Source organism: Coenobita brevimanus, chromosome 41 (assembly GCF_032717465.1).
Source record: "Coenobita brevimanus isolate Jiangsu-jjx chromosome 41, ASM3271746v2, whole genome shotgun sequence".
Classification (NCBI taxonomy): Eukaryota; Metazoa; Arthropoda; class Malacostraca; order Decapoda; family Coenobitidae; genus Coenobita; species Coenobita brevimanus.
Window position 1 is genome coordinate 19,229,288 of NC_136994.1, and position 27,046 is coordinate 19,256,333.

Below are 27,046 nucleotides of genomic sequence, written 5' to 3' on the forward strand. Positions count from 1 at the left end.
TCATAGAATGTTTCAATTTCTTCATCTGAACTCTGAGAAGTTGGTGCATATACTTGTATTACTTTCAGGGTATATTTTTTGCACAGTCTGATTACAACCACTGCTGCTCTGTCAGATAAACTGCTGAATTTAACAATGTTGTCTGCAAGAATTTTGTTAATTAGAAATCCTACACCACTAACTCTTTCATTTTCCCTTCCTCTTTAGTAAAATAGGTGGCCACTCATCGAGCTGAATTACTTTTTCTTCTTTTCTGTGGGTCTCACTCAAACCCACAATATCCCAACTAGTGTTTTCCAGTTCAGCCATTAAGTTATCAAGCATGTAATCTTCAGCGAGGCTTCTTACAAAGTATGCATAGATCTTCATGGATTTCAGTTTGTTTGATATCCCAGTCTCTAATTTGCCAACACAGTTCCTACTCATTTTCGGTGGCACAGTGCCTATAAACACAGGAGGCAGTGCGGTTGGACCTTTAGTAGACGATGATATATATATGCCATTTATGCAGGAAATTTGTTCCGTTTCTATAATTTCCAAGACAATTCATACTATTTTCTTTTTTTTCCTATGGATGCCAAAACGTATGGCAACAAAGTGGACTATAAATTCCATAATAAGGGTTTATTGTCAGTGATGACGTACTCTAGTTGATGTACTGATACGCAGGTCCATAGAGTTTACTTTTGTTTTTCCACCCATGAGAAATAGGTATATGCATTTATTTACTAAGTCTACTTTATTTACAAACTGTCAAATCAGCAAAATGGAAGATTTACAGAGACCTTGTCCTTGGATACACAAATGCATGCCTCAGATAAAAGTTAACACTGCAATTTATTAAAACAGAAGAAGCAAAGACTCCAAATTTGGTAAAACGATATAAAAAATCTGATAATGTAAGACGGATTTAATAGGAGAGTCTGACGTAGAACGAGCCAGACAGTTGCAATATCGCCAATTTAGTATTATTTGTTCTGCTAGATCATGAACCATTCGTTCCCATTGATGACACTCTTCATCGTCTAGCAGCAAGAAATCAAACAACATTCTGGAGATTTTTGAAAAAGAATTAGGGATGGTCTAGTAATTATGGCACTTTTCTTGCCGTTTTTGGAGATAATTTGTATCTAGCACATTTCTAGCGGTTTATGATTAGGTTTAGCAGTACTAGTTTGGCAATTCTGGTCAGTCGATGTTTGGCGACAGTGAGAGGTGAATGTATTGTGCTCTTTCCTCCCGATGTGCTCATGTACACCCGTAAATATGTTCAGTATAAGAATACACGTCCACAAAATACTCTGCCTAGTCATGATCATATTATACATGGGAGAAATATCCTCGAGTCTACAGTTATCAGGGGAATGGCGGACAGATGACCAGTTCTTTCACTTCCTTACGAAATTCGGATTCCAAAAAACAACCCCCCATGAGAGGGAGCTAACAGAGGGATTTATCTTCGGGAATATCACCAGTGTGGGCAATAATTCCGGGGTCTACGGCACTCTGGCCCTCCTTCCTCGCCAGTTCTTCGTGGACTTGTACAGGAATCGCACCAAGGCGGCTGCAGACCCTGACCTTGCCTGTCACCTTATGTTCCAGGTCAGTGTGGCATCATTACGGTATTTATTAAGCTTTTCACCCCAGAGACGCAGTTTGAGCATCATTCTTTCCATGGAGAAAATCTTCAGATCAGATGACTGTCGTTGGTAATGCCTTTTCAACGGCATCTCCAGAACTCCTCGTTTTTCCTGCTTTCACTGTGTTGTACTTAGCTCCTTTAATTTCGTTTTTCGTAGTTCCCAGAGTTTATATAGGTTACTTTTTTTTGTTCAATGTTTGCATCACGAGATGGGAAATTTCCAGGTATTTTATTCAGTAAAGGGTTATTGTAGCTCCACAGTATTCATTGTTCATTGTACACTGTGTACGTGAGCATAAAATGTTCCAAATCTTTTTCTGCACCACGTAATCTGCACTCTATATTTCCATCTTCATGTCTCTCTCAGATAATGGCAGGCAGTTTGTTCTGTGGAGGATTGTTGAAGCTGGTCTGCTATCATATACGTACTCTTCTCTGATACCATATTCTTCCATTCTTTATATATCTTCAGCCTTGTTTTCCTAGATACCTCCTTCCATTTCTGTGTGTCCCAATTCATTATCTTCACTTTTAAACTGTCTTTCATTATAATCATTAATTCTCTGTCAGCTATTCCATTAATTTTTTGTACTCGTTTGTTTTCTTTCTCCAGTTCATATTTTGTATATCATTTCTAGTATACTTTTTAATAATTCATTTTTGCCTTGAAGGATACCCCTGGTGTACCATAATCTACTTGTGATTATTCTTCGTTGAACTAATGATGTGACGATCACTGCTCTAAGTGTACAGTTTGCCGCATACTTGAGTGCTCCTAATACTTGTCTGTATACCCCTTTGTAGCCTTTCATATTTGCCTGTATACCCCATTCTCTGTTCTTTGTAGCTTTTCAATTTCTGTTTCTGTGTAATTTATGACTATTTGGTCCATGAAGTATTGTAGGTACAGCTACGTTTTTCCAGTAGGTTTTACTTATCATGACTTTGTAACAGAGTCTTTGCCGTTACCAAGTGGCTTATGTAATATTTGCCATCTTTTGTGTTTTCTGTATCCAGAGTATCATACAGTATTTTTTTTTTTATCACAACCATACAGCATTACACTTCTGACACATGCTGCATAAAAGATCTTCGTATGCCGCATGTGTTGGGATTGTAATGCTGTATGGTAGTGAGACCTGGGCAGTAAAGGAAGAGAATATTTGCAGGCTCAAATGTACAGAAATGACAGTGATTACTGGTAGATGGATGTGCAGTGTGTCCTTCAATGCAAGGCCTGGGAGGGGCTAGGTTTGCAGTGGAAGAGTTGAGAGGTAGGATGAGACTGGGGTGTATTGTTGTTGTGATGAGGAGAGGTAGAGTGTGATGGTTTGGGTAAGTGGAGAGGATGGGGGATGACAATTGGGTGCAGAAAGTGAGAAGTGTTAATGTTAGGGGTGGGGTTGCAAGAGGTAGAGCAAAAAAAAACCTGGGACAAAGTCATTGAGTGTGACCACAGGAATAAGGGACTGCATAGGGAAGCTGCCAGGGATCGAGCAGCATGGAGAAGCGCCGTAAAGTGACCAAGGCTGACACACGCAAGCTTGTTGGAGCCTTTAAAAAATGAATGGAGGAATGATTATGTTATCGACTTTCGTGAAGTACGGTACCCGGTACTGGTATTTAATATGGTAAATAATCTAGGGTTTTCACGAAGTAGCTATTTAGGTTTTTTAAAGTGAAGTACCGGGTATCTAGGTTATTCATGGAGTACGGTATCCATGTTTTTTGTGAAGTACGGTATCTGTGTTTTTTGTGAAGTACCGTAAACTGGGGTGAATTCGGACGATTTTTTCATTTTTTTGTGCCATGTAATCTAGTTTTTAATTCAGTCCAAGATCTTAAGTACTGTATGTTGAGCTGGTCCACTAGGGTATCGAATCATAGCAGTACAAAATTTAAAATGTTTCATATATAATTATAGCAAATATAGTAATGGGTGTCCGAATTTGTACTCAAACTTTGGTGAATTCGGACACACTGTATAAATTCGTACATAAATAGAAAATGAATGCATATGACTACCCTGGGTTCCCAATTTATTCTCGGACCTATGTGGGGCCATTTCGGACGCTCTGGGGCTTTTAAAAAAATGTTCTTCCAGTACAAAAATAATGCCACTCCCTGACAAAATAAGCTAATGACCATAATGAGATATGAACACAACAGCAGTTTTATTTTTTTCCTTGGTTTAAATAAAACATATTAGAACACATGTACATAAGATAAATCTAGCTACAAACCTTAGTACTGTATATGGAACAATAATTTCTTGACTAATAATTTTGTTTTTGGAAGACTGATGGATTATAAGTTACAGGTGATATTTAACATGATTATTTGGCTTTACCAATTTTTTGCTTGCCTTTTTCACTACGATAAGGACCTTGATCTCCACCAGTTCTTTTCTTAAATGTTCGAGTCATTGGGTGACCTTGTTTAAACAGGTAGTACCATAAAAGCTCAAGAGTATACCTGTAAATGATACATATGAACCCAATTACACACAGTATCCACATCTGGCAAATTAATAAGCAATTGTACATTGTAAAAAGTGTTACTTTTTCGTTCATACTCCCCCTGTCCGAATTCACCTCATGTCCGAACTGACTCCAATTTGCATGAAAATTTTAAAAATTTCATTAAATGCCCAGTTAAGAGATTAATTGAGAAGATAACGCCAATTACTTACTTTGCACTTTCACACTACGCATGAAAGTACATCCGGGCACCGAAGATTTTCCTGCATCTATTCATTAACATTTCTGCCAAAGAAAGTTTGCCAATGTTACAAATTTTATTCTTTTTACATATGTTTGCTTTTTAGTATATACCTGGTATGTGTCACGTGATATATTAAGTATCTTTATACACGAAAGTACAGTAAAGAATTACAAACAATTGGGAGCAAACAGATTTCTAATATGTTTATTCATTAATTATTAATTAATTTAAACAACTTTTTATTGCAATATTATCCGAATTCGCCCCGAGTCCGAGTTCACCCCAGTTTACGGTATGGTACAGTATCCAGGTTATAGATTTGTGCTTGCTGTGGTGGTGTTAGTCATTTCCTTTATAGGCCACTTGCTTTGTGACCAAGAGATAACCATGCTGTGCAGAGCTTTGAAAAGAGAAATCATGATAATAATCATATCATCATTTTGTCTATATGTACAGTAGCCATTTTATTACCAAGAAATACCCCTGCAACATCATCATCACCACCACCACCACCCTGACTCATTTTTCATGTAAGGATGAAATAAGGTAGGGTCGTGAGTCAGGTTAAGAGACAGTACTTTACCATATTGGAATAAATATGGGAGAAATATCATTATTCCATTTCCCTTTTTACTCCCAAAAAATGGGGTGAGGTAATATCAAGTAAGCTAATAGGAAAAGAGGGAGGATGAACGTGGGCAAATAATCACCATCTTATCATTATCATCCCATGTATTTTTCACACTTACAGATGGGGTGAGTTAGGTGCCAAACCTCAAGGAAGATTACAAATATATGTAGTGTGGTAGAACTTAATAACAGCTTGCCCAGTGAAATAGGCCACAGACTTAGTCACCCACCATCAGAGCCCCTGGAATTCCGGCTCCACCTCACAGGCACTCTTTCATATTCACAGCTGTTACATTAAAAAAGGGATGCCAAGGCCCTGTTCTCCTCTACAGATACCCAACCAGCTCAATTCCTTATCATTCCCCTATCCTCCTCAGCCTCATTGTTATCTATTGACAGATAAACTGTTAACAGAATCAGTTAGGTAATAGTAGTAGTAGCTGTTATATTACCAGGTTCATGAGCATGTAAACCCAGTGGATTGCATGCTGAATTTGCCTCTCTCCTGCAGCCCACTTCTCTCCTTTCAGTATGATAGGGAGGGGGTTGAGAGATGTTTGTATGGCCATGCAGCTCCACCACTTGGCTACATTGGTGTCACCTTTAGAAGGCATCTTTCTTCAGCACCTGAATTTATGGTTGTTGTTGTTAAGTAGCTATTCCAAGTCTGTCTGGCAGAGTAGATGCATCTGTCTTCCAAACAGTTAACAAAATTTGTCGAGCGAGATGTACTATACACGTTGCAACAATGTGGGAGGAAGAAAAGTCAGAGAGAGAGAGACAGCAGGCTAGGCTGTTTTATTAGATATCATCCACTAATTTCTTTCTCATACACTTAAATAGGAGTTGTCAAGTGAGGCGTACGATGCACGTTGCAATGATGCAGGAGGGGAGGACTTCCTGCGCCGCGTACCATGTGCCCGAGGGAAACTGTGCCCTGATGAGGACAATCCCGATAATGTCATACCTGGAGCACAACTCACATATGCCATCCAGGACATTAACAATCCAAGGTAAGACAGGGTAGGGGACAGAAGATGAGCAGGATGGGCCAGAGTAAGGCAGGATAGGGAAGGACGAGGAAGGGTAGGGTAGGATAAGGAAGGCTGAGGCAGGGCAAAGTAGGGTAGAGTGAGGGCCAAGGTGGGATAAGATTGGTTAGGGAAAGGATAGTGTAGGGTAGAGCTGAGTATTACGTACAGTATTGGGTAAGATATGAGGGAATGGAGGGTTAGGGTAGAGATGGATGAAGTAGGGCATAGTAGAGTGGAGCAAGGACCAAGCTGAAGTAGGATAGGGTAGGGAATGATTGGTAGGGACAGGATAGGGTAGGGTAGAGCAGAGTATTACAGTATTATGTGTTTGGCCAGGGATGCTTTACCCCAGTGAGAACAGCCCCAATAATGTCACAATGGTGGCGCGGCTGATGTACCATACGCCATCGAGGACAACAATTTATGTTGCCGTAACAAAGTCACTCACACCTCTACCCATGCATGAACCAGTGGGTGTCAGTGGATTCCTTCTCCTGTTACAAAATGTGGTCCTCCTTTTCCATACATATCAATTAACACTGCTTAAATATGTAGACATTAATGCAACTGCCCACCCATATCAGGTTAGGTATAAGCCACATGATGAAGTGGATAGACCGACATAAATATGGGAGGCAGCCTAGAGTGAGGCAGAGTTGAGTAGGGTGGGAAAGGCAGGGTATGGCAAAGTGGAAAGGACAGGAGTGGGAGGGATAGGCAATGCACGGTAGGGACCAAGAATGTACAGTACAGGGCAAGTAGGAATTGATTTTAGGAAACAGGAGACATCTCAGCACCTTTCTTAAGTGATTTATTTTGCATATTACACTTTCATATTGTATTTTCTGTCATTACTTTATTTGCAGAATCGAAATCCAGTAGTTCACCTCAGTATTGATGAAGAGGAAAAAGTGTAAAGATTATTGTTTTATAGATGCAGTGTTGAAAAATTCACCTGGTGTGTGCGTGTGTGTGTGTGTGTGTGTGTTAGGTGTGGTATGGAAAATAGAAAATTAAATATGGAAAATGAATTGCTAAGGAAGAGTTGTTAGGATGCTTTACGCCACCAAGAATATGGCTAACAGTACAGCAGTGGTGACAGTGTAGGGTGTGGCATGTATTAATTAAGTAGAGTGGATGTGTGTGTGTGTGTGTGTGTGTGTGTGTGTGTGTGTGTGTGTGTGTGTGTGTGTGCGCAGTTCCATGATAGTTGAGATTTGGACACATGTTAATATAGAAATTAGTTCACAAAATTACCACATCAATTATTTCCTAAAGCTGTGCCTTTCCCCCAAGGACACTATATATATTTAGAGAGAATAAATTTGCTAGATTGAGAAAGAGAGAGAGAGAGAGAGGGAGAGGACAGTGTGTGCATGACGGAGTGAGACAGGAAATGTGTACACATACCTGTGTTGATATATTCAGTGTCATACTAGCATGAGAGAGGGAGAGAGAGAGAGAGAGAGAAACCTGTGTGTGGGAAGGAAAGAGAGAAAAATTAGAATGATTTTTAGTGTGTGCGTGTGTGTGTGAGAGAGAGAGAGATAAACCAGAGGGGACTGAAGTAACTGAGAGACAACTATTCAGATAACAGTTTGCTTTGAGACCTTCAGTGATGCACACACACACACACACACACACACACACACACACACACACACATGGCCTCTGCATGTTTATGGAAAAATTTATGTAGTATGTGGCCTTGATTTGATATTGTTTTTTTACTTTTACTGCTTTGTCATCTTTTCCTGCCATATATTTGGTGTGTGTGTGTGTGTGTGTGTGAGAGAGAGAGAGAGAGAGAGAGAGAGAGAGTCTAGGTATTTGTTGTGTACCGTATGTGTATTATTATTATTATTATTATTACTATGTCACTGTATTCCGTAACCATCCACTGTGTAATGCTTTTGTTGAGGTCTTTGCACAAGTACAGTGTTCGCAGAGACAGTACATCGTTTGCGGTCACACACACACACACACACACACACACAAACACCTATCTCATCTATCCATCTGTTTATATGTATCTGTATTTATTGTATTTGTCGCCCAGTGCCCCATTTCTTCGTATACAGTTGTTTCTCCACCATCTCTCTCTCTCTCCAGCGGTTACCAAAGAATGACTGGACAGAATATATTTTTTTCCCCACCCACTGTCGACTCGTTGCTTTTGTTATGGATTTTGGCGGATCCGTTTGAGCCGCCCGTGTTGTTTGTTATGGTTTTTACTGTATCCGTTTGAGCAGCCCCGTAGGTCAGTTTATTCAGTAGTATAAATGATGTGTATTTAATAATTTAATTGTTGACATCGTTTAACCCCATTTTAAAAATAGTTTGGCCTTGTGAATAGAAAATGAGATATTCTTCGGGAGTATTTGGGTGAGGTGGAAGTTTAGGTTAGAGATGATTAGTTAGGGTTGGAATACTAGTTACGCCAGGTTAGATAAGGTATAAGATTCGATGTTAGGTAGGCTGAATAGGGTGTTAGGTAAGTTGGGATGGGTTAGGTGGGTTAGGTAGGGCTGTGAGTGGTTCTTAGAATCACTTAGCGACACGGTTACCATCACTGATGATATTACCACGCACGCACCCTTACCTACACACACACATATACCAGTACATACGGTACAGACATACACATAGACGCAGCGCCGTGTGTGTGTGTGTGTGTGTGTGTGTGTGCAACCTCTGGCACTTCGCCCATATGACACTCATCAATGCCACACGACCATACATATGCATACATACGTACGTACATACACACGAATGCATATACCAATACTTATATTTATTAGCTGCATACGATACATATTTCGTTCATATATCACCACACATACATCGTATCATACTGTACATACACAAATGCACAACATGTCCGTTCACATGTGCACTTTTACTCATACACAAGCACACAAATAGTAGCGTTCATGTTAGTCTGATGAATGTAGCAGTGGATATGAGAGAGAGAGAGAGAGAGAGAGAGAGAGAGAGAGGGGCAAGCTCTTATATTGATAGGTGACCGAGAGAGAGAGAGAGAGAGAGAGATCTTTAAAGTGATGAAAAACTTATAAAGCTAGATAAAAACAAGTAACAGAGAGAGAGAGAGAGAGGGGGTGGGAGATAACCTTGTAGAGTAAATGTGAGCGTGTTCAGTCCAGTCATTCTATCTCTTCGTGAAATAAAAAGCGAGAGAGTTATTTTGTTTTTCATTTTCTTATTTCCAGGTCACACACACCCAAATATCACTGAGAATATGATGGTGGTGGTTGTGGTAGTGGTGGTGATTGTGGTGGTGGTGGTGATGATGGTGGGAGTGATGATGATGGTGGTGGTGGTGGTAGTGATGGTGGTGGTGGTGGTAGTTGTGGTGATGGTGGTGGGAGTGATGGTGGTGGTGGTGGTGATGGTGCGAGTGATGGTGGTGGTGTTAGTGGTATAACTGTGTACATACCCTTAAATAACACCCTTCCCTATCAGCTCACTTGTAGCTGCTTGATTACCCTTATAGATAACTCTCTGGAGCGTGTATTGCGTGTGTGTGTGTGTGTGTGTGTGTGTGTGTGTGTGTGTGTTTGTGTGTGGAATGGGTGTAGGTGCAGGTGTGGGTGTGTGTGTGGAATGGGTGTAGGTGCAGGTGTGGATGTTTGTGTATGTGTGGGAGGGATGTTTAGATGTGTGTGTGTGGGTGGGTCTGGGTGTGTGTTGGAGTGATTATATAGAGCATGTGAATATACTGATGTGGAAAAGAAAGAGAGAGAGAGAGAGAGATTGGTGTGGAAAAGAGAGATAGAGAGAATCTTACTTATACAAGTGTTTATGTCAGAACAGATGTGGTTTAGACATCAAATGGAGATAAAACACTCTCTCTCTCTCTCTCTCTCTCTCTTCTTTATTTTTTTTCCCCTATTATTGCCTTAAGATGGAGTGAGGAAGGAATCAGACTCAAGACCATTTTGTCCATCAAATATCTGTCTATTGCCTAACACCTTAATTTGTCAAGGGATAGCCACAAACAAAGTGCCACCACGTCACTCTGTCCTCTGCCATTTGGGTGCCCTTCCTTCAGTTCACACCATCCTCCTTCATGTATCTCTCCACTCTGTCCCTCCATCTCACCCTCGGTCTCCCCCTCCTCCTATCTCTGTTCGTTTCACATACATACAGGGTGAACCAAAAACATGTTACCAGTTCTGACTAAACACCATTTTATCCTGAGTGGTTACTTTTTGACCTGTTCTAGAAGCCTGTCACAGAGGCCTGAAAGGTTTGTTTGACGCCGTATGTCTTGAGTCACATCACAGTTTCTGAACACACACACACACACACACACACACACACACACATCTCTGAATCACAGCTCCTACACACACACTAAAGTTTGTGATAACCCCATCCAACATTTCATGTGGAACTCTCCTGATTTCCTAGCACTGTGGAAATGAGATGCTTAACTGTGAGTCTGCTATATAGGAGCATTTCTTCCTGGGAAGTCCCTCCTAAATAGCCATTGAGTGAGGATTGTTGATTTGGTTGCAAAATAGGCCTCGACAATTTTGACCTATTCCGGCACTGAATATTGAGTGTTTGGATCCATTGGTGCTGGTAGATTAAACTATGAGGCTCCAGCTATGGTTCACCCTGAAGTTTAAAGAAAAACATTAATATTCATGGAAATAACAACAGTTTAGAGTTGGGAACGTTTTCTTTTGGACTTCCCTGTACGCTGTTCTGGTCAGTCTCTCATTCTCCTTCCGCTCCACATAGCCAGACCATCTCAGAGCTAATACTGTGCAGCATCAGTTACCATACAAGGACCTCCAGAATCAGAGAACAAGGAAATATTTGAGTCTTTGTGTGTAGATAAAGTGGAAATGGTAGAGTTTAATATTGTGTTATCTTATCAGCCTTTAATCCGTACACCTGTTGAGTCAGCAGTCACGGGTAACTTGTATGGTGTTTGCTGGGGCTCTATGTTTATTTATTTATTTTTATTTTTTATTTTTTTAATGTTGAGTTTTCGTTGCGTTGGGGTTTAATTTGTAATTCGTATGCCAGTGGTGGTGGTGGTTGGTGGTGATGGGGATAGTGGTGGTGGTGGTTTGTGGTGATGATGATGAGGAGGAGGATAGTGGTGGTGGTGGTTGGTGGTGATGAGGATAGTGGTGGTGGTGGTTTGTGGTGATGATGATGATGATGAGGATAGTGGTGGTGGTGGTTGGTGGTGATGAGGATAGTGGTGGTGGTGGTTTGTGGTGATGATGATGATGATGAGGATAGTGGTGGTGGTGGTTTGTGGTGATGATGATGAGGATAGTGGTGGTGGTGGTTTGTGGTGATGATGAGGAGGAGGAGGATAGTGGCGGTGGTGGTTGGTGATGATGATGAGGAGGAGGATAGTGGTGGTGGTGGTTTGTGGTGATGATGATGGTGAGGATAGTGGTGGTGGTGGTTGGTGGTGATGATGATGATGATGAGGATAGTGGTGGTGGTGGTTGGTGGTGATGATGATGAGGATAGTGGTGGTTGGTGGTGATGATGATGAGGATAGTGGTGGTGGTGGTTGGTGGTGATGATGATGATGAGGATAGTGGTGGTGGTGGTTTGTGGTGATGATGATGATGATGAGGATAGTGGTGGTGGTGGTTGGTGGTGATGATGATGATGAGGATAGTGGTGGTGGTGGTTGGTGGTGATGATGATGATGAGGATAGTGGTGGTGGGGATGGTGATTATGTTGGTGGTTGGTGATGGTGGTGGTGCTGGTGTTTGGTGATAGTGGTGGTGTTGGTGTTGGTGAAGGTTATGGCAGTTGTGGTGATGATAATGATGCCAGTGATGATGATGATGATGCTGTCTCCAGGCCAAACTTAAGCCTGTTATTGCATCATCATACCAGCAATAAAGATTTCATGTTTATCTTTATATTTACACCCTGTACACCTGTTCGGCCATCATTCTCACGCAACTCATGTGTATTTATCTGATGTGGTGTTTTTAATGTCATGAGGGCGGAGTTTTTCGTGTGTGGAAGATCTGTGTTAGTCCTCTTTCCATCTCTCTCTCTCTCTTTTTTTTTTTTTTTTTTTTTTTTACATAGGGCATTTGTAATCTGGTGTTTGGAATTTTTTTTGTAATTAACTTTTCCTTTCTCTGTTCATCCTCTGTAAAAAAAAATAATAATAATGATAATAAAGATGATGGTAATTTAGTGTAGTGCTGCCTTTACCACTCCCACAGTCTCTCTCTCTCTCTCTCTCACACACACACACACACACACACACACACACACACACACACACACACACACACACACACACACACACACACACACACACACACACATTCACTTTTTTTTTTTTTAATAGATTTTGGTACCTGAGTCTGGTGGCATGTATGTGGGAGCGTTCGGGAAAAACCTGCAGGTGGCGCCACGTAACTCAGCCGGTCCACCTCCGCTACGACCTCACCATCGTTAATGGCAACCCCAACGCCGCTAACCACAACCCCTTTGAGTACCACTTCTCCTTTGATAAGCAGGTGAGAGAGAGGAAGAAAGGAGGGGAAGATGTGTGTAATGTGTAAGAGAGAATGTGCAATACAGTACAGTTGTAAGGTGGAATAAGAGAAAGAGAGAGAGAGTGAGTTCGATGATGGTGAAGAAGAAAGAGAGTACAGTATACCGTAGAGAGGGGGGAGGGGGGAATGTGTGCGATATGTATGAGAGAGTGTACATAGATACAATAGATAAATAGATAGATCAAGAAAGTAGTGCCATATGTCCTCCTGTGGCACTTATGACTTTTAATAAACCCCCAGGTCCAGATATCACACTGTAACTTCCTCCTTCTTCATGCCAACAGGACACAGTGGAGATCTTTCTGGTGTGTGTGGTGTACTATGGCTTCATCCTGGTCCCACTGCAGATTTATGCCGCGTGTAGACAGGTGGGTCATTGTTGTGGTGTCGTGCAGGGTCATGTTGTGGCGTGGTGTTTTTATTCTGGATTTGGCCGGTCCCTATCCCCTAAAAATGGGATGGTGAACTGTGTAAGAAGCACAAGTTTGGTCAGCAGTTCACTGGGTTTGTATTCAGCTTAGCCTGGTATTGCAACTGCTGCCTCTGTACTCTAACCCTGCCCAGTGTACAGGAGGCTGCAAGAAACCAGTCACCAAAGCTGCCCCAGGAGATTCATTGCTGAAGTGATGTTGGAGCTGCTGACATGGAAGTAAGGTGTATGGGATGGAAGGGTGTAATGATAGTGAGGGGGTTTTCGTTAATTTGTTTTAATGATCTTGAATAATAAGCACCTTTTCCCTCATAATGATGGCAGTGTTTGACTTAATGAAGTTCAGAGTGTTATTACATATCTTTAAGGGTGATTATAGTGTGTTTTGGTGTCTTATTAAATGAGAGAGAGAGAGAGAGAGAGAGAGAGAGAGCACTACTCTGAGATAGTGGATGATGGGAGGTGAGTGGGTTAATGCAGTGGTGTGATATGCTAATGTAATTCACCGTGTGTTTACCTCGGCCACCACCACATTAGTCTCCTAAGGTGACTCGGCTTGGGAATGAGAGGGTGAGTATTGGCGTGGGGTATTAGGCAGCGTTTACCCTCTTTAACCTCTTTAGGGGAATTGGAGAGGGTGCCTTCATGTGGTGGCACTGATATAATTGGGTGACTCCACTGCCCGGCTACACGAATATCCTCCAGTGTCCTCCCTATCCCCCAAAAGGTGGATGGTGGCCTGCAGGGAGTGGGGAATTTCAGCTTATAGTTCACTGGGTTTACGTATCAGATGAACCTGGAGCCACAACAACTACTACTACTGCTGCTTTACTGCTATACCACTATTAATATTGTGAGCTGGAGGGAGGGCAGTGAAATGGTGGGGGACAAGGTGACATGGAGGTGATTTATTTGTGGCCTCCTCTTACAGGATTAAGGCATCTGGCAGTAGGCTGATAGATAAAATATACCACCACCACTACTACTGCTCTTACAACTATAACAACTACTACTACTTCTGTTGCTGCTACTATTACTACTACTGCTACTACTAACCTCTTCAGGATTGGTTGGAGAGGGAAGCCTTCACGTGGTGGGGCTGATATTACGAGACAGGAGATCAGCCGAGTCATACAAAAGTTCCCTCACTTATCAGATGGCAAGAATTAAATGAAAAAATGAGGACAGTAAATAAATAAAGATGTATCCATGTTCTGAGTGTTGATGTAGTTTTGAGAGAGAGAGATAGAGGGTGGCAGCACTACATTGAGTGAGCGGATGATGGTCGCCCCCAAATACCACAGAGAAATTAAACAAAAAATTCCATCCCTGTGTTGTGTATTAATGCAGTCACAGGATATGCTAATGTAATCTAGTCTTTGTTTACATTTGTCGCCGCTAGATTTTCTCGTACGGTGACCTGGACACAGAATGAGAGGGAAATTTTAAAAGTGGTAAGAGCTGTTTGCCCTCATTAGCTGTGTTAGTAGCAGTGTGTTTCATATTTTGTGTGTGTGTGTGTGTGTGTTTGTGTGTCTATGTGCTTGGGTTTGTTTAATACTCTAACTGTATGAGTATGTGTTTGTTCATCTAGCTTTCCCAGTCTGTGTGTTTGAATTATGTACATCCATGAAGCAACGTTGGGTCTGGTTAGTACTTGGATGGGTGACCGCCTGGGAACACCAGATGCTGTTGGCATCCCTACGTGTCAAGTGGGGTTGGTGGAGGATTAGTGCCCCTCCCTGTAAAACAATTAACTCTAAGCCCTTGGCCACCCCGTTTGGGATACATGGCGTCTGGCAGTGAATGAATGTCTGTGCATCTGATTATGTGCATCTGAATTACATACGTCCAGGTGTGTGTGTGTGTGTGGTAATCGTGTATGTGTGGTAATCGCATGTGTGTAGCCTGCCCCCTCAGCTGTTCCGCATACCGGCCGTTTAAACATCTGTGGATTCTGTAATTACCACCCACACACTGGAATTGTGGATGCTGGTAATGGTGTACGCTTTTCACTTTAACTTGACCCTGGATTTTGTTCTCCTGCAGTTTATTTCACACAGCTCAGTAGTAGTAGTAGTAGTAGCCCCAGGTTCAACTGAAATGTGAACCCATTGGACTGCAGGCTGAAGGTACCCTCATCCTGCGGTCCACCATCCTCCTTTTGGGGGATAGGAAGGGAGCTGAAGGACATTTGTAAACCAGGCAGTGGAGCCACATAGTTGTATCAGTGTCACCACATGAAGGCATCCCTTGCCACCACCAACAGTGAGTATGTAGGGATAACTCCATGAATTACAGCCTCAGTTGATTACCGTACATCTCGTGATACCAAGACATCAGCTGCCTGTTCTGTCTACCTGTCTATCTATTGCCAGACACCGGAATCCTGTAAGAGGTGGCCTCGAGCAAATCACCTCCATGTCACCCTGTCCTCCACCATCACACTGCCCTATTTCCAACTCACCTTTTCTCTCACATACCTCAATCCCATAAAGGTGTTGCCTCCACGTTGCCCTGTCATCCACCATCATGCTACCCTTTCCCCAGCTTCCACCCATCTTGCTTATCTCTCCACCCCATCCCTCCATTTCATCCTCCATATCACTTCTCTCACTTTCGTCTCCACTCCATCCCTCTATTTCATCCTCCAAGTCACCTCTCTCACACATCTCTCCACTCCATCTTTCTCTGCCCCATCTCTCTCTCCACCCCATCTCTCTCTCTCCACCTCATCTCCATTTCATCCTCCAACTCACCTATCTCTCCACCCCATTCCTCCATTTCATCCTCGGTCTCCGTCTGCACCCTACACGCTCTCTTCCAGACAGTCGCCAATTAGCCAGGGTTTATGGCAGTCATCAGGTCCGGCGCCACCTCACCCACACAGTTTTATGGAGCTTAGGAGAAACTTTATTTATATTTATTTTTTTAACTTGAAGGATTAAATACAGCCTTTATTAATCTGACTTCATTTCTTTCAAAGACCATAACTTTACTCTTCCCTCTTTCACCTTTAGATTCTGTTTCTTACACACTCTCCCAAACTCATTCGCCAAGCCATGCAGTTCCCCATCATCTTCACTTAACAATACTGTCTATTCACATTCTTATATTAGTTGCCTAACATTTGCCAGCCAGCCTACTGCATTCTCGCCAGTTAAGGAAGCTCCCTAACACCTTTTCACAAGTGATTTATTTTAGGTATCACATCTCCCTATCAGACTCTGCGCTATACAAATCCTTCAAACATCATCATTCTCTGCATAAATAATGTACAGAAGGATATTAACCAGCCTTATAAAAAGTAAATGATGTTGATGATGATGATGATGATGATGAGACTGTTAATAGATGATGGTACTAATGCACTTATCCTCTTGTTCAGGTGCACGCCATTACACGGTTGTTCACGTGTACACTTGTAGTACAGATGGCGGGACTGCTGCTCAACACGCTACACCTCCTTGTGTTCTCCAGCGACGGTGTAGGATTCCAGCCCATCAGCATTGCCGGTGATCTCTTTAATATACTCGCACAGGTACACTTACTCTTTTTTGCATTAAGTTAAGTGTACTCTTTTTCACTTAATTTTTCCATGTACTCTTTTTCACCTAATATTTCAGTGTACTCTTTTTTCACCTAATATTTCAGTGTGCTCTTTTTTCACCTAATATCTCAGTACTGTACTCTTTTTTCACCTAACATCTCAGTACTGTACTCTTTTTTTCACCTAATATCTCAGTACTGTACTCTTTTTTTCACCTAATATCTCAGTACTGTACTCTTTTTCACCTAATATCTCAGTACTGTACTCTTTTTCACATAGTAGTTCAGTACTCTTTTTTACCCAATATTTCAGTCTACTAAGTGACTGTTGGGGATAGGGTTGTGAGAGGCAGACCGTAAAATACCTGGGACGAGGTCATGGAGTGTGACCTCAGGGGTAATCCATCTGCGGTATCTATCTATTGCCAGACGCCTTAATCCCTTAAGGGGTGGCCACAAACAAATTGCCTCCATGTCACCCTGTCCCCTATCATTTCACAGCCCTACCCCCCAGCTCACACCCCCCTCTCACATATACCTTTCCATTTCATCCCTCCATCTCATCCTCAGCCTCCCCCTCCTTCCTCTCCCCCCCTCCACCTCACTCACATACACTGTCAGGGATAAGAGTAGTTGAAATAAGATATAAATTATTTTGAAATGAAGTTTAGAAAATTGAAAATGTAAAATATGAAAAAGGAAATCAATATATAAAAAAGACCAACCAGTAAAATGAAAAAAATTACATAGAGACACAGGAATAATATAGAAATTAATTTAAAAGTTTGAAGTGCAAGAAAAAAGACGTTAAAATATAAAAACTGTTTGATGAGTGGATGGCGCAATGGATCATTCACATATTGTATATGACTCATATATTTATGAAGGTATAACATTCAGAGTGGAGAGTTTATGCGTGTGTGGTTTGTTTATGATGGTGATGGTGGTGGTGATGATGATGATGATGATAGTAGTGGTGGTGGTGGTGTTAATAATGATGGTAGTGGTGGTGGTGTTGATGATGATGATTGTAGTGGTGATGGTGGTGGTGGTGGTGATGATGATGATGATGGTAGTTGTGGTAGTGGTAATGATGATGTTATTGGTGATGGTGGTGGTGGTAGTGGTGATAAGAATGATGGTAGTGATGGTGGTGTTGATGATAATGATGTTGGTGGTTTTGGTGGTGATGATGGTAGTGATGATGAATACAGGTAGTTGGTTCAATTGCTACTTATTGCTGACGTTATGGTGGAGAACTGTGTGTGCAGCTGAGGGGCATTATTAACTGATGATGCTGATGATTGGCGATAAGTTGGGGTCGTTTGTGGTAATCGGTGGTGATAAAAGGTGCAGTCCAAGTGGAAGGCTGCCCACAGGTGTTGATGCAGTTGGATTTTACATGCAGAAGTGATAGACAGTGGATTGGCTAACACTTGAGCTGACACACACACACACACACACACACACACACACACACACACACACACACACCAGACCTAACATCTTCAATAAAATCAGACTTGAGCAGTGTATCTCCTTATATTCAGGTCATCATCATCATCATCAACATCATCAGCATCAACATCATCATCATCATCATCATCATCATCATCATCGTCATCATCATCATCATCATCATCATCATCATCATCCCCACCTAATGACGCAGAAGAGTAACCCTGGCTTCTTTCCCTGTTCCCTTCCAGTCGATATTCATGTTGGTGCTGCTGGTGCTGGCCAAGGGATGGGCCGTGACGCGACTCGTACTCACCAGCCGGCCCCTCATCATGGCCATTTGGGGTCTCTACTCCATCCTTATCCTGACCCTTTACTTCTGGAATATGGTCAGTGGTTGGTGCTTAAATGAGGCTGTGTATCTATCTATCTATCTATCCATCCATCCATCCATCCATCCATCTATGTATCTATAGCCCGACGCCCTAATCCCACAAATTGCTAAATGTGTACGCAGCATTACACGTGGAAGTTGGCATATTTTCAGGCTGTCTCAGTTGATTAATGTGTACTCAGCATTACATGTGGAAGTTGGCATAATTTAAGACTGTCACAATTGCAGAATGGGTACTCAGCATCATATGTGGAAGTTGGCATATTTTCAGACAGTCACAGTTGCTAAGTCTGTACAGTATTCAGTTCTGCGAATGGAAGTTGCCCAAGGTTTAGACTCACAATTGCTTCGTATCTACTCACCTTTGCAGATGGAGGTGGATGTAATCGAGGACATAGACGAGTACCAGACGTGGCCGGGCTGCGTTACGTTGGTGCTTCGTGTTGTCATCATGGTGTGGTTCCTGTGTGAGCTGCGAACCACCATGACGTATGAACACAACAGCAACAAATTGCACTTCTTCTTACACTTTGGTGCGGCGTCGTTGGTGTGGTTCATATACCTACCCGTCGTGGCACTGATAGCCCTGCAGGTGTCCCCACTGTGGAGATATAAACTGCTCTTAGGTAAGGATCTTGGTATGCAGTATTGGAGGTGTGTGCTGTTATACAAGCATCCATTATGGGAGAAACTGGTGATACAAGAATAGGCAGTATAGACACAAATTTGGTGATAAAAGGAGGGTCACTTAACCTAACCCTGTTTTTTTTCCATGAGTTATTTATTCCGATATGTGAGTTTCTCTTTTTTTTCTTTCTTTTTTTTTTCCTGATGTATTATATGTGTTTCCACCATCCAAGCAGTCTTCCATGGACACATCCCCCTTATGTAATGGAACCCACTTGTACATTTAACATAATTATTAGGCCTTATTATTATCTGAATTACCCACACATCATCACTCTTAGGCAGGAACCATTCGGCCATTAGTACAGTCACTCGTAATGTATTGTTTCATTTTGTTTCGTTTATAAAGGCTCCATCATCCTTACACGTTTCGGCCTTGGTTACCTAATTCATTCTTATGCTGCTTGATCTCTGGCAGCCTCCCTGTGCAGTCCCCTATCCTGAGGTCACACTCTATGGCCTCATCCCAGGTCTTTTTTGGTCTGCCTCTTGCAACCCTACCCTCGATGTTCACGCCTTTCACCTTCCGCACCCAATTGTCATCCTTCATCCTCTCACTGTGATCTTTCTTCTTAGTGACTGTACATAGAGTCAAAATCCACATTGCTACACATCTTACTAAACAACTCAACTTTCTTTTCTCACAGCGCAACTGTTTAGAAGTAATTAGCTGGTTTTGACGCTGGGTTTCATCTTCGTCATCATCATCATCATACTCATGGTCATCTTCTTAGTAATTTTCTTGCTCTTATCATCATCATCAGTGTCAGTTTCCTCATTGCAGTTATCATCATCATCATCTCCATCAGCATCATCATCTTATTCATCCAAATCACATCCATATTCTTCATCATCATTCTCTTCTTTTTCACCTTCTGTCATCTTATCTTACTCTGTTATTTTATTTATTTATTTTTTTAATAATCTGATGGAACTGGGCCACAACCCAAATACAGTACCTGAATTGTACTTGCATGAAAGTCAGGAAGCTTCAGTTATGAGGTGGGAATGAGTCTCCTTAGTTACCAGTGAAATTTTCCCTTTATTATGGCCACACTTGGCTATAAACTAAGCTAAAAGTGGTCTTGAATGTCTGTTATACCAATGCACCATGATAGTAGTAGTAGTAGTAGCCTGAGTGGTAGTAGTAGTAATAGTTGTAGTAGCAGTACAGTAGGAGTAGCAGCAGCAGTAGCAGTAGTAGTAATATGGAGGTAATAGTAGTAATAGTAGTAGCAGTAGTAGTAATATGGAGGTAGTAGCATTAGCAGCAGCATTAGCAATAGTAATAGTATGGAGGTAATAGTAGTAGCAGTAGTAGTAATATGGAGGTAATAGTAGTAGCAGTAGTAGTAATATGGAGGTGGTAGTAGTAGCAGCACATGTATCACACCCACTTTTGTCCACAGGATTCACGTACTCAGCAGACCTACTAGCACACTCCTTTATGACCTATTTACTATGGCCAGAGAGAGCCGAGCAGTACCTCCTTCTGGCGTACGAGGCAGACCTTTCCGCAGAGCTTGACGAGTTTGACGAGGCCCCACACGTCGTCAATAACCACTACGACAGCAACACCAGCGCTCCGGGTGCCAATAACCACTTTGATAGTAGCCAGGGCATCAACTACGACTTCTTCAATAACTTCACGAATCACACCACTTCAAACAATCACACCGGGACAAGCAATCACACCGGGAATAATCTCATTACGCATAACAATCACACCATCAGTAATCTCATCATGAACAACAATCATAACAGTTATACAGCGAACAACTTGAATAATCTCACCGCTAATAACTTTACTACTGCGAACAATGCAAATAGTCTGCTACTGAATAATCATGCGTTTAATAGTCACTTTGATAGTCATTTAGATACTGAGCCACTTAATTTGAATACCTGAGAGGAGGAGAGAGAGGGAAGAGTGAGGTATTAACACTAGTAAGATTAAGGTGAGGGAGAGATGATCCTGAGGGGATGCTATGGGTAGGAGAGATGGAAAGGTGAGAGAAAGAGACAGGCAGAGATGGTCATGTAAGAGGAAATTATGGGAAAGAGAGGAGAGATGGTAAAGTGAGAGAGAGAGAGATGATCATGAATGAAGAAATGATGGGTCTAAGAGATGATAAGGTGAGAGAGAGAGGATCATATATGAGGAAATGATGGGAAGGACAGGAAGGCTTATATGTGGATAAATATAGGATCTAGACATTTTAAAAGATGATACAAGTCCTGGAAAAGAGAGAGACAGTATTATATCAGTATTGAAAGGATTTAGAAATATTAGAAGATGATAATAGTGCTGAGAAGGAGAGAGAAAATTATATATGGACCATGAAAGATTTTGAAATTTTAAAAGATGGCAGAAGGTGTTTGGAAGGGAATAGAAAATTATATATGGAGGATTCTAAAAATTTAAAAGATAGTGGGAAGGAATGGGAGTGTAGTCTGCAGTTTATACATTTTTAAAAAGTGTGCGAATTGAAATTATGTGGATATATCAGGAAGGAAAAGGAAAATGGTGTGTAATGTTTTGAAAAGCTTTGGTTAAAAGATATGATATTCACGGAAAGAGTGAGAAGGAAGGGAAAAAAATTGAAAATCAGACAGAGAGTGAGAAGGAAGGATGAAATTATGTGCCAAAGAAGGACATACTGGAAAAAATTATGCAAGAGAAGTGATAAAGCTTGTGGAAATGATGTAATGAAAATGGTGTCTAGATTATAGGGAGAGGGAGCTGAAAAATATTAGAATTAATATATACAGTTTTAAGAAGTTGAAATTGATGATGGAAACTGGAAATAATGGAACGGAAAAAGGTATATGGATACTTATAGGTAGATGAAGAAGAGAAATTACTGGAACTGTACAGGTAGTAAGTTTAAATTTTGGAAACAGGAGTGAAGAATTATGGACAGCATGCCTTTGTGTGTGTGCGTGTGTGTGTGTGTGTGTGTGTGTGTGTGTGTGTGTGTGTGTGTGTGTTTGTGTGTGTGTAATAACAAGCTATATAATCAGACGAAGAAAATGCAAGTATTGTGATTATCGGATTTGTGTGTGTGTGTGTGTGTGTGTGGAAGATGGCACCAAAGGCCAGCAGGCAGCAAGATTGTTCCCTTCAAGAAGAAAGAAGAACAACAGAGAGCCAAATTCAAGATCTGTTCATTGGTTGCTCTTCTCCTGCAGTCCACCATCTTGCCTTTGAGGGCTGGAGAAGTAGATGAGGGACGTTTGTATAACCTGGCAGTTGAGCCGCCTGGTTATATCAGTGCCACCACATAAAGGCATCTGTCTCCACAACCATGGGAGGAGGAAAATCAGGGAAGTAGAATTGAACTTTTGGAAATTGTGAGAAGTAGAAGAGAAACTTCAGATGGTTAAGGCAAGGTTTTGTGGAAATGTGTCAACTGTGAGGATATGGGAAGGGATGTGGAAATGTGTTAACTGTGAGGATAGAGGGAGAGATGTGGAAATGTGTTAACTGTGAGGATATAGAAAAAGATGTGGAAATGTGTTAACTGTGAGGATATAGGAAGAGTTATGAAAATTTTTGAAGAATAGTGAAATACTGTGCTGATTATGGAAGGAAAATTGATGTTTGGATAATAGAAGACTTGGAACAGGGAAAGAAGTGATGTTCAGAGCAAAGGGAGGTGTACTGTAGTTGCAGTAGAGATGAGGTGGAGGAAAAAGATAGAATGAGAAGAGAGAGGGAGGGATTAGAATAGTAGTAGTTAGGAAAGACCAGTATTAGTAGAATGTAGTTATATAAATCCAGGCCTATTGTTTAGATACTGTAGTTTATGTACAGGTAGATAGCTTGTGCCAGTTACTGAGAAACTTGTGATGCTCAAATGTAGAGATTAATTAGGATCTCATTCTGTCATTATTATTATTATTATACACCAGGAAGCTATTTACAATGCTGGGTGGTAACCATATAACCAAACTATGACGCCAGGTGGTTTAGTGGGTAATTAAGGCACTCCAACTGGATTGAGCCAGTGTAGGTTTATATCCAAGGGATGGTTGGGGTCTCTTGCTCACATAATGCCACACAGGGGTGTGTGAGGCTGGTTACTCATCTAAAATGTCAAGACCAACTTGCCTAGTCTAGGGCTCCTACTCTTCTCATGGGGCGATACAGGATTAGATGATGTATGTATGTATGCTTTATTTTCAAACCTTGCTTCTCCCCACCCTAGCATGGGAAAGAAGGTCTGGATGATGAGGAGGAGAAGGCTTAGGATATTGATGATGATGAAGAGGAGGATTAGGATATTGATGATGATGATGAGGAGGAGGAGGAGGATATTGATGATGATGGAAATAGCATAGGCAGCAGTTGATCAGGAAGGGTGGAAACACTGTGTCATATTTATGTATATGTAGGATTAAAACAAATAACTCAAAGTCAAATGGCCACCCCATACGGGATTATGGCGTCTGGCAATAGATAGATAGATAGATAGGATGAAAAGTATAGCTGATCATCATCATCATTATCATCATTATTGTCAGCACCACCATCACCATCACCACCACCACCACCACCATCATCATCATCATCATCATCATCATCATCATCATCATCATCACATCAATCCCCACTGTAGGCTGTGGTGAGGCAGTGTCCAGAGAACAAGAAAAAAAAAGAATAAAGATTATATTAATATGTAAATATAAAGATACCACAAATAAAACTACAAATTATCATAAATTCTAGTTATTAATTTTTTCTTTACAAAACTTAACCTAAAATTTAAAGTATACAAATTGAGAATAATGACCTCAGGGATAAGAGACTGAATAGGGAGGCTGCCAGAGATCAAGCAGCGTGGACATCTGCCATTAGGTGACCAAGGGCTGACACATGCAGACATTTTGGAGCCTTTATAAATGATACAAAATAGCAGTGATGATGATGATAATGATGGTGATATAATTATCTGGTAATTTGTTTCTGAAATAAGTGTTCTTTCTAAGGAATTCGCCAGCACTTTAATGATAATGATCTTTTTATCTGTATCTGTCTATCTATTGCCAGACACCTCAGTCCCGTAAGGGGTGGCCACAAACAAATTTCCTCCATGTCGCCCTGTCCAACACCATTTCACTGCCCTGCTCACAGCTCAAACCCCCCTTTTTCATATACCTATCCATTTCATACCTCCATCTCATCCTCAGCCTCCCCTTCCTTCTCCCCCCCTCCACCTCACTCGCATACACTCTTCTCATCATTTTCTCACTGTCCGTCCTCTCCACGTGGCCAAATACTACTGATGATGATGATAAAAATGTGGTGTTTTGTGTCAAGGAATGTGGCAGTACTTGAAAGAAATGTATTCTGTCTCTTTATTCCATCATATTTTTCCTCTATTCAGTCAAATTTGTTCTGTTTAAGAGGCTTTTGAAGGGGGTAATGGAGTCACTTTCCCCTCTTGTAGTAAGTTGTAATAAGCAAAATGAATCAATTAGGAAAAGGTGTTTGGGAGCTTCCTCAATTGACAAGTGTGGAGGCAGCAAGGGTAGGGTAAAGAATAAATTAATAACACACTTAGCTAATTCATCAAGGGTGCGATTATCAAACATGTATGATCCAGGTGGAGAGATGGCAATTTTAGGCCTAGTTAGAGTGAATGGAGTATAGTTAAGAGGGAACAGAGTATAGATGTATGAAGAACCCAGTTATAAATGCTACGAATGTTGGATTGAAAGGGTTAAAGCTTGTGTAGACCTGTATCTCTTATTTCCCAGCACAAATATCTTAGAGGGAACAGAGTATAGATGATTTAAGAACCCAGTTATAAGTGTTACGAATGTGGGATGGAAAGGGTTAAAACTCCCTGTGTATACTTTTGTATCTCATATATCCCAGCACAAACATCTTGCTCACTACTGTATAAGAAGCATTGTACATACACCTCTCTAAAGTCTGTCTGTTTTCATCCGAGGGAACTGGGTCACCTTGAATACTAAGTTGTATGAAATTTGAGGAGTTTTTGCTAAATTAGAACTGAGTCTCCTTGGTTACTAGACAGATTTACAAGTTGCATAAAATTTGAGGAGTTTTAGCTGATGTAGAACTGGGTCTCCTTGGTTACTGGTCAGATTTTCGAAGTTGTATGAAAATTTGAGGAGTCTTGGCTGAGGTAGAATTGAATCTCCTTGGTTACTAGTCAGATTTATCACAGTCTGACTACACTTGGCTATCATGTGAGCTGAAAGGGGCTTAGGATCTTGATGAGGTGAAAGCAGACTGACTATATGCCATCCTTTCATTAAAATATATAGATGAACAGACTGACTACCTGTATATACTATTCTCTCACTACTCAGACACATATATATACTCCTTGTGCCAAATTATAGAAGCATACAGTATTATTATAGATATTAGGCTGCCTTGTTTACATCAGCAGGCGTTGTTAGAATTCTGTGCTTCCCTCCAGGATTTGAAATATAACTCAAAACTTTACTTCAGTATTCCCTCATCCTAAATTATATATATTCCTTCATCACTAAAGCTATATATAGGTGCTTTCATAATGCTGTAGTCCTGTTATTTTTATTTTATTTTATTCATTTTTTTGTGTGTGCCCCTCCAAAATTTGAAATCTAACTTGAAACATCACCTAAATATTCATCACTAAAATCTGTATACGCCTTCATCACTAAAATTATACATATATGATAAGTGCTTTCATGATGTTGTAGTTCCGTTATATTTTTGTCAATAAACCGATTTTCAAAGATTATTCAAATGAGCTGTCAGTAGCCTATTTCCGTAAGAGTATTTTCCCTCTCTGCTGTGACTGATGATGATAGTAATAATGATGGTGTTGGTGACTGTGATGATGATGATGAGTTATGATGCTGGTGATGATAGTGATAAATGGTGGTGATGCTGCTGCTGTTGATGAGGGTAGTAATGATGATCGTGGTGATTGTGATTATGATGATGGTTGTGGTGGTGATGACGATGATAAATGGTGTTGCTGCCACTGCTGTTGATGGTGATTGTGATGATGGTAGTAGTTATGATTATGATGATGGTGGTGGTGGTAATGATAGTCTTGATGATAAGTGGTGCAGCTGCTACTGGTGATAGGTATAATGATGATGGTGGTGATGGTAATAGTTATGATTATGATAATGATGATGGTAATGATGATGATGATGTATGTAGTGTTGGTAAAAGCATCTTCATTTTACTTAATATTCAGAAATCTTAGCCTTGCTGCCAGATTTTTTATTTAAGTTCTCAATACAATAATTTCCATTTCTGCCATTCTGTATTGCCACGTATAAGTTTCTGGTGTGTGTGTGTGTGTGTGTGTGTGTGTGTGTGTGTGTGTGTGTGTGTGTGTGTGCGTGTTTAATTAGTGAGATGGGGGATAATTACTCTATAATTAAAGTAATCTAAGCGCAGTTAATGGGCCATTATCGGCAGTTTTGAGATTTGATTGCGTAACATTAGCGCAATATAAACGCTCCCGGGCACCCATATACCCCTTTCAGCTAAATCAAGTCAGCTGGTGTATGGATAAAGGTATAAAATGCGTCCTGGGATTGAAGAGTAGTAGTAGTAGTAGTAGTAATAGCGGTAGCCTAGTGGTAGTAGTAGTAGTAGCCCAGTGTTCATCTGAATGTGAATCTATAATCACTGATGGTGCCAGACCCGATGAAATGGATTAATACTCGACTGCAGGCTGAAGTTGCCCCTCCGCTCCAGCCCTCCATACTCATTTCGGGGGATAGGGTGTTCAGGGACGTTTCTGTAACCGGTAGTTCCACCACCAGTTATGCAGGTGTCACCACAAAAAGGCACCCCGCTCCATATCCATGAAAATATATAAAAACTGAATTGGCGTCATCAGAAATCCGAAATTCCCGCCAAGACATGCGAT

At 41.2% G+C, this 27,046-nt stretch overlaps 1 protein-coding gene across 1 annotated transcript; it reads left to right on the forward strand.

The window, feature by feature from the left end:
- The first annotated feature begins 1,266 nt into the window (after positions 1-1,266).
- LOC145397552 (uncharacterized) lies at positions 1,267-21,043 on the forward strand. Its single transcript, XM_080270623.1, has 8 exons — positions 1,267-1,602; positions 5,840-6,009; positions 12,402-12,573; positions 12,897-12,980; positions 16,431-16,583; positions 18,301-18,438; positions 18,814-19,069; positions 20,540-21,043. The coding sequence occupies exons 1-8, from the start codon at positions 1,267-1,269 to the stop codon at positions 21,037-21,039; spliced, it is 1,809 nt and encodes a 602-aa protein (XP_080126749.1). The 3' UTR covers positions 21,040-21,043.
- Positions 21,044-27,046: the final 6,003 nt, after the last annotated feature.